Raw genomic sequence first — 7,520 nt, 5'->3', positions numbered from 1 at the left:
TATAGATTTTTCTGGTATAGAAAATCTTCAATTTGCATCTTCCAAAATCCAAAGTCCGCACCATCGAACTTTTCAATTTTCACCTTCCCTTCGTCTACAGCCATCGCTCCCACTCGAATCTGGCTTCGTTTGGATCGTTTCTGACAATTTTTGCGAACCGTCGTGTATTATAACACCTCCGTCGACAAACTCGTATCGCCGATCGAATTTCACTATTCACAAAATTCACTATTCATATGAATAGTAACTTGAATAGTAACCTCGCAAAAAATTGACAAAATTCACAACCCAAAAGCTCTGATACCAGTTGTTGAGAAATAAACCAAGTACAAGTAATTTCCCTATTACCAGATTAGTGAGAATGCGAAATAAAAGCGGAAAAATAATACCCGAAATTGATAACGGAGTTCAGCCAATTGTGCTTACGTCTCCGGACTGCTGCAGATCTTTTACTAAGAGAGAAAATTTACAGGTGTTTATAAAACACTCACTACTCACAAGAAAACTCTCTAGTATTGGGAGAAAGAAATGATTTTTTGGATGGTTTTGAAGCTAAATGAGCTAGGGTATTTATAGTTGAAACTTAAGGACTTAATCTTGTAAATACCCTAAAACCTAGGGATTAATTGTGATTATCCCATTATCATTTTTCAACAAACATCTACCAAACTTTGAAAAACTATTTTTCAAAGAAACATTTACCAAACTTTGAAAATCATTTTTAAAGAAACATTTACCAAACTTTGAAAATCATTTTTTCAAAGTTGGTTACCAAACTTGAAAACCATTTTAATACTTTCAACACTCCGCGGGGAACCGGTGTTTTTCCCGTATCGGATTGGATCGCATTCTCGAGGTCGCAGAAGATGCAAATGGCGGTCTCTCTGATCCGACAACGAGTCCGGGTCGTTTTGTTCCGGAGTAACTCGGAACATTCTTTAGCCACCATGCCGTCGATGGCGGAGAGTTTGTCGCGCAACGTCTCGTATATGTCGAGGAATTTGAAGAGTTTCTCCGTCGAACGCTTGACGGTGGCGACCGCTTCGGCGAAATTGAGAAGCTAGATAAACACGCGGCTAACGAGGTTGCTGAAGAGGGCGGAGGAAAACGAAACGTAACTTGAGAAGACGGTTTCGACAAGCTTACGCTCGCTGGAGAAGTAGAGGTTAACACATTGTTTAAACGCCGTGATCCATGGAGGAATCTCCTTCTGTAAAGCTTCCCATTGCATCTTTTGAGCATCATCAATGGCGATCTTCTCGTATCCAAGCTTGTTCAAGGCTTCTTCAATTATGTTCCTCCTGGTAATCATGTAAGCCTCGCAGCATTCAGATTCATATCCTCCATAGATCATCTCATTCGCAATCTTAATCAAGGTGATCAACTTTTCATTAGAATAACCTGGATAGTTTTGTTCTTCATTGGAATGATGAACGGCCGATTGATCTTCACGGGACTGATCCGATTTTCGAAGCCTTAGATTCTTCCATGAGAGACATGAATTCATCCTCCAAATAACACATAGCTCGCTGCTGGATCTTACCAACGCGGTTGATCAAAGCACCGTGATCGAAACCGGAATCGAAATAGGATAAATTCATGTACAGTTTTGATATCTGGTTCACAAGTTTAAGAAACGAGCCATCGTCTTCAAGAATCGATTCATGGCTACAGATTTTGTCGTCGACAATATCAAGATACTTGTCGACGAAGTCGGGAATTTCGATTTGGATAGAGAATTGTGACAATAAATTTTCGATGTCCTGGGAGGCTTCTTCCAGGACATATCTGGTCTGGGGATCTCCTTTATCTTGAGTTTCTTTCTCTGGATTCTCCGCCTCCGCGACAGAGATTTTTTTGCGGTGGTGGTGGTCGTCCATGGCTGAAAATCATGAGGAGAAGTGCATGGTTTTGTCGTAAAGGGAATTGAAATGGTCGTGGGTGGCAGTAATATACGGAGGGACAGTGAGGGTTTGTTTTCGATGGTTGTAGTATCTGTTTTCTAGGAGGGTTAAGTCATAACCACATCACTTTTGTAAGAATATATCCTTAACATATATTATAGGGTAAATTGCACGTTAGTACCTAAATTATTACTTTTATTTCGTTAGTATCTAAATTTTATTTTTTTCATAAGATATAATAATAAATTTATCCCCAACATTTGCATAAATGGTCACTTTGTCCCTGTACTTTAGCCTCCAACATTTCATTTTGGAGCAAAATGTTCCCTAGTTGAATGAAAATGTTAGTGGACTAACTGTCAATATTTCATACAGACGTGACAAGTCTATGTGTGATGCCACTTCAGCAAAACAATATTTTTGATGATGTCGCATCAGACGTAGACCTGCCAGATTAATAGGAAGCGTTGATTGTTAGTCAACTAACAATTATTATACACCTATAGGATATTTTGATCCAAAATAAAACGTCAGGGGCTAAAATGCTCTAAAAAAGGAAAGGGGAAAAGCGATCATTTATGCAAATGTTGGGGGATGATTTTGTTATTATGCCTTTTCATAATCATACCTAACAATTAGTTTAAGTCAATTTGATACCATTTAATAGAACTGTTGATGTGACATTCTTAACGATGGCATAACATTACCGTAGGGAAACGTCAACATCACCGTTAAATTTTAATAATAGGATACCAAAATGAAACCTAAAAGAAAAATTAAGCATGATTTTGAAAAAAATAAAGTTTAAGTTTCAAAACAGAATAAAAACAATAGTTTAGGTACTAAATGTGTAGTTTATCCTAACATAAATTATAATATAAATTAAAATATATTAATTTTATATAATATTTTTAATTTATATTATAAATTTAAAAAATAAATAAAATGAGTAAAAAGTTATAGAAAATTTGTCATATTGTTTTGAGTAAATTACACATTTAGTAGTTAAACTATTAATTTTTGTTTGTTTTAGTATCTAAACTTTTAATTTTTTAAAACCATATGTAACATTTAGTTTTGTTTCATTATAGTACCCGCCATTAAAAACTTAACAGACAGACTCACCAACCGTCGCGTCTACAGCTGTCGACCATCACATCCGTCGTTAATGAAGCCCAAACTTTCTAGCTCACACCTTTTCGAACCTCTGAACATGATTTCAGCTTTCGTTCCACCGAAAAATACCTTAATATCCCCCAAATCGATGATGAACTTTTTAACTTCTCCGTCCTCCGATATTCATCGTCAACCGTTCGATAGACCTAAAACTGGACTATGTTGGTCGACTCGTCATTCTCTTATGGTCCACTGTTCGGGTTGGTCGTCCGTCCACCACAGTTATGCCTCGTCAGCACACCCATTAAGTTTTTAACGACAAATACTAAAATGAAACAAAAACTAAACATTATGTATGTTTTTGAAAAACTTGAAAGTTTAGGTGCTAAAACGGACCAAAAATGATAGTTTAAGTATTGAAAACGTTAAGTTTTTAATGGTTGGGTACTAAAATGGAATAAAAACTAAATATTAAATATGATTTTGAAAATATTAAAAATTTAGATCTAAAACGAACAAAAAAATATAATTTTAGTACTAAACGCATAATTTATCCTATAATTAATTATCTAAATCCCCTGCACGGCTACTAAATCTAGTAACTATAAAAAGAGAAGAAAAAAACTTTATTTAATTATTTAATATTTTGAAAGAGGGTTTGGTTGTGGGCACCGACGCAATCGCGTAATTAGTCCACAAATCTTCGCTTTTGAAGGAACAAATCCAATCGCACTGTCGAAGTTCACTTCAACTCCAATGAGGCACGGCGTTTCAAGGCGGAAGCGTGTTCCGGTACGCTCCTTTCTGATTCTCTGCGCAGCCTTTATTTCCGTAACCTGGCTCATGCTCACACTAAGATCCCTCGACGCACCGCCGATCACCACCGCCGCCTCCGCCAACGGAGCCGTGCTGGATTTTCCTGCCCAGCTGGAGCTCCGGGAGCTTAAAAGAAACGCGTCTTTGTCTTCGGCCGAGGCACCCGTTCAAGCTCGGCCCAAGTCCTGCGCTACGGTGGAGGAAATGGGCAAGGTTTTTAAAGGGAGGATTGTGAAGGAGACTCTTAGAGTTCGAAGGATTATTCAAACTCACTTTTCCATAAATGGTAATCTCTTGAATGTATATTCCTTTTGATTGAAGGAAATTTGACTCGGATGTAAATTTTTTTATACTTTCAGGCGCGCTGAGAATACGTGAACTTCCGCCGGAGCAGTTCTGTAGACATGGGTTTGTGATCGGAAAAGCATCGGAAGCTGGTTTTGGCAACGAAATGTACAAGCTATTAACTGCCGCTGCCTTGAGTGTAATGCTGAACCGGTCACTGATCATTGGGCAAACCAGGCATATTATTGGTTCTTTCTCAATCCTATCTGTTTTGTGTTTTAAATGTTCTTATTTGTAGGACTGTAAACGAGCTTAGTGGAGATCGATTATTAGTGACGGGTGAACTCGAAAAATTTACTAGTTCGATCCAAACTTGAAATTCAAAATTAAAATTGGACTCAAATTCAAAATAATTGAACTTAGAATTTTCTTGAAGCTCGAATTCGAGCTTAGTTTAAGCTATAATTGTTAATATTATTATTAATTTAATTTTAAAAAATTAAATTTTAGGGTAAACTATGCATTTAATACTTAAACTATCAGTTTTGATCAATTTTACTATTTAAACTTTCAATTTTTGTAAAAACATACCTAATGTTTAGTTTTTATTTTATTTTAATATTCACCGTTAAAAACTTAGTGCGCTTAGTTGCTAAACTATCGGTTTTGTCTGTTTTAGTACTTAAACTTTTATTTTTTTTTCAAAACTTAATGATAAATTTTGAACAGATATTAAAATAAAACAAAAACTAAACTTTATGTATGATTTTGAAAAAATTGAAAGTTTAGGTACTAAAATAGATCAAAACTGATAGTTTAGGTGCTAAACGTGTAATTTATCCAAAATTTTAATACAATATCTTTTCGAGTTTCTAGCGATCTTTTAGAATTGGATATCAAGTAACTCGCTTTCTTGTTAAGATCTCAAGTCGAGCTTGAGCTTGAATTCATTCGATTTGAGTGTTGACCAAGTTTTGATGAACTCGAATAACTCGTAATCTGTCTCGTCTCATTTTTAACTGTACTTATTTGTCTAATGCTTTAAAAAACGTGTGAACAATTCTACGTGTCATTGGAGTTATGCCTCTCATGCTTTGCTTGTGTTCATTTATGTTTTTTTCACTTGTCTTTGTTCAGGGGTAAATATCCCTTTGGGGATTACATTTTGTATTCAAATCTCACCTTTACGTTGAGAGAAGTTAAGCATTTGTGGAGACAAAATGGTTGTGTAAAAAAGTATGGAAGGCATCTTGTGATGAGGATCGATGATTTCGAGAAGCCGACGAAGACAAACGCCCTCTGTGGCAATTGGAGGAAGTGGCGCCAACCGATCATATGGTAGAGTGTCGACTCTGTCGATAGAAATTGTCCTAGTGTTTTCGAATTTACGGATGCATCAGTATAATATTTCAGGTACCAAGGCACCACAGATGCTGTAGCAGCCCAGTTTTTCTTGAAGAACGTACATCCCGATATGAGGAACGCGGCTTCCGAGTTGTTCGGAAACCCGGAATCTCTTCATTCAAGGCCTAATGTATTTGGAGAACTAATGAGAATGCTCATTTCACCTTCAAGAGATGTTGAGGAAGCTGTAAATTGGGTTATTGGTGGTGGTAGGGACCCTGATATTACATTGCACATGCGGATGCTTATGAATAGGTAATTGGAGAAAAACAATTCCAGTTTTATTGTATGCATTGGCTGCCAATTCTTTGCTGAGAAGTTTTTAAAATATTTCAACCACCTAAATCCGAAAAACCGAATACCCTCACACGCACGGCATTTTCGATGAGATTATTTTCTGAAAGGAAACTCATCTGGTTAGTGATGCTGGTGCTGGTTCTTGTGTTCCATGTTTCAGGTCGGTGAGAGCGGCGCAGGCTGCATTAAACTGCCTCAAAAGAGCGATACGCAACTTACGGCAAGGGTCGAGACCCAGGGTGGTTGTAATATCTGATACCCCCTCTTTCGTGAAAGGCATATCACCAAATATAACTGAAGTTGCTGAGGTAACAAAATCTGTCTCCCCCGATCCACACACGAGCACTCCTCGAAAAGGGAAGAAATGTTAATGATAAATAACCTTCATGTTTCAGTATATTGGTAGATATACTAATGTATCTGCAATTTTTTTTGTCTCAGGTTCTTCATTTTGATTACGGACGTTTCAAAGGCAACGTCTCTCGTGACATTAAATCATCGCCGAGTTTGGATTTTAGAGTGAAAGATTGGGGACCGGCACCTAGGTGGGTTGCTTTTGTCGACTTCTTTCTTGCATCTCGTGCAAGGCATGCCGTTGTTTCAGGGGCTTACAGACGTGTCGGGACTACCTATGCTCAGTTAATCACTGCATTAGCTGCAGCTAACAGTATCGGTAATGCTGCTCCCTGCATCCCCGGCTTATTTAGCCGGATCATATCTTATACTCATTCATGATGCCTTATGATCTTACAGCTGCTTGGTCTTTTCAATAAGCCGGATCATATCTTATACTCATCCATGATGCGTTATGATCTTATAGTTGCTTGGTCTTTTCAGGGGAAAATTCGACATCTTCGAGATTCTCTTTCCTAAGCAGCTTCCAGGGTAACTTGTTGGCAGAAGGTTTGAAGCTTCAGGTGGGGTGGGGACACGTATGGAACCGATTTGCTGGACCGTTGAGTTGTCGGGGGCAGCCGAATCAGTGTGCTTTCACACCGCTTCTTCCTCCGGCTTGGTGGGAGGATCAATGGCAATCTCCAATCCCGCGCGATATTCATCGGTTGGAACAATATGGTATCCGACTCTCCGGCTTGGGAACGACAGACGAGAATCAGATTCGCGGCTTTTGTAGTTCTAGGAAGAACATTGTGAAAACTGTTCCATTCATATAGAATTAGATGCAATGGATGCAGCTGCAATTCTTTTTTATACATTAGAACCCTTCTGATGTGTGAAGGTGATGCCTTCATGTGTGCTTCCAGCTGGGTAAATTACAGCTTGTAGTAAAAGAAGTATTTATTGGGTAATTATGTATTTAGTATCTAAACTTACTTAAACTTTCAAAATTTTAAAATTGTACCTAACGTTTAATTTTTGTATCGCTTTAGTATCTTGCCGTTAATGGTTGATTTCCACCGGACACCTTGTTTATGGGTAAATTATATCATTTATCACTCAACTATCTTCTCACTCTTATTTTGGTCACTAAAGTTTAATTTTTTTTAATTTAATTACTTAACTTTTAAATTACTTTTAATTTAATCACTCTAACTTTCAAATTTATTTTTTATTTTAAATTATATATAAAAAAATAAAAAAAAATCTTGTCACAAAAATTATTAATAAAAAAAATTAGAGTGATTAAAATAGGAACAATTTGAAAGTTGAGTAGTTAAATTGAAAACTTTTAAACAATAG

At 37.1% G+C, this 7,520-nt stretch overlaps 1 protein-coding gene across 1 annotated transcript; it reads left to right on the top strand.

Moving 5' to 3' along the window:
* The first annotated feature begins 3,695 nt into the window (after window positions 1–3,695).
* LOC120212868 lies at window positions 3,696–7,153 on the top strand. Its single transcript, XM_039211055.1, has 7 exons — window positions 3,696–4,122; window positions 4,196–4,358; window positions 5,259–5,459; window positions 5,535–5,780; window positions 5,983–6,130; window positions 6,264–6,495; window positions 6,660–7,153. The coding sequence occupies exons 1-7, from the start codon at window positions 3,777–3,779 to the stop codon at window positions 6,992–6,994; spliced, it is 1,671 nt and encodes a 556-aa protein (XP_039066986.1). The 5' UTR covers window positions 3,696–3,776; the 3' UTR covers window positions 6,995–7,153.
* The last annotated feature ends 367 nt before the right edge of the window (window positions 7,154–7,520 follow it).

The sequence above is a fragment of the Hibiscus syriacus genome, unplaced genomic scaffold (assembly GCF_006381635.1).
Source record: "Hibiscus syriacus cultivar Baekdansim isolate YM2019G1 unplaced genomic scaffold, ASM638163v2 tig00110017_pilon, whole genome shotgun sequence".
Taxonomy (NCBI): domain Eukaryota; kingdom Viridiplantae; phylum Streptophyta; class Magnoliopsida; order Malvales; family Malvaceae; genus Hibiscus; species Hibiscus syriacus.
The sequence above is the reverse complement of the archived record's forward strand: the minus strand, read 5'-3'. Positions and strand labels throughout refer to the sequence as shown.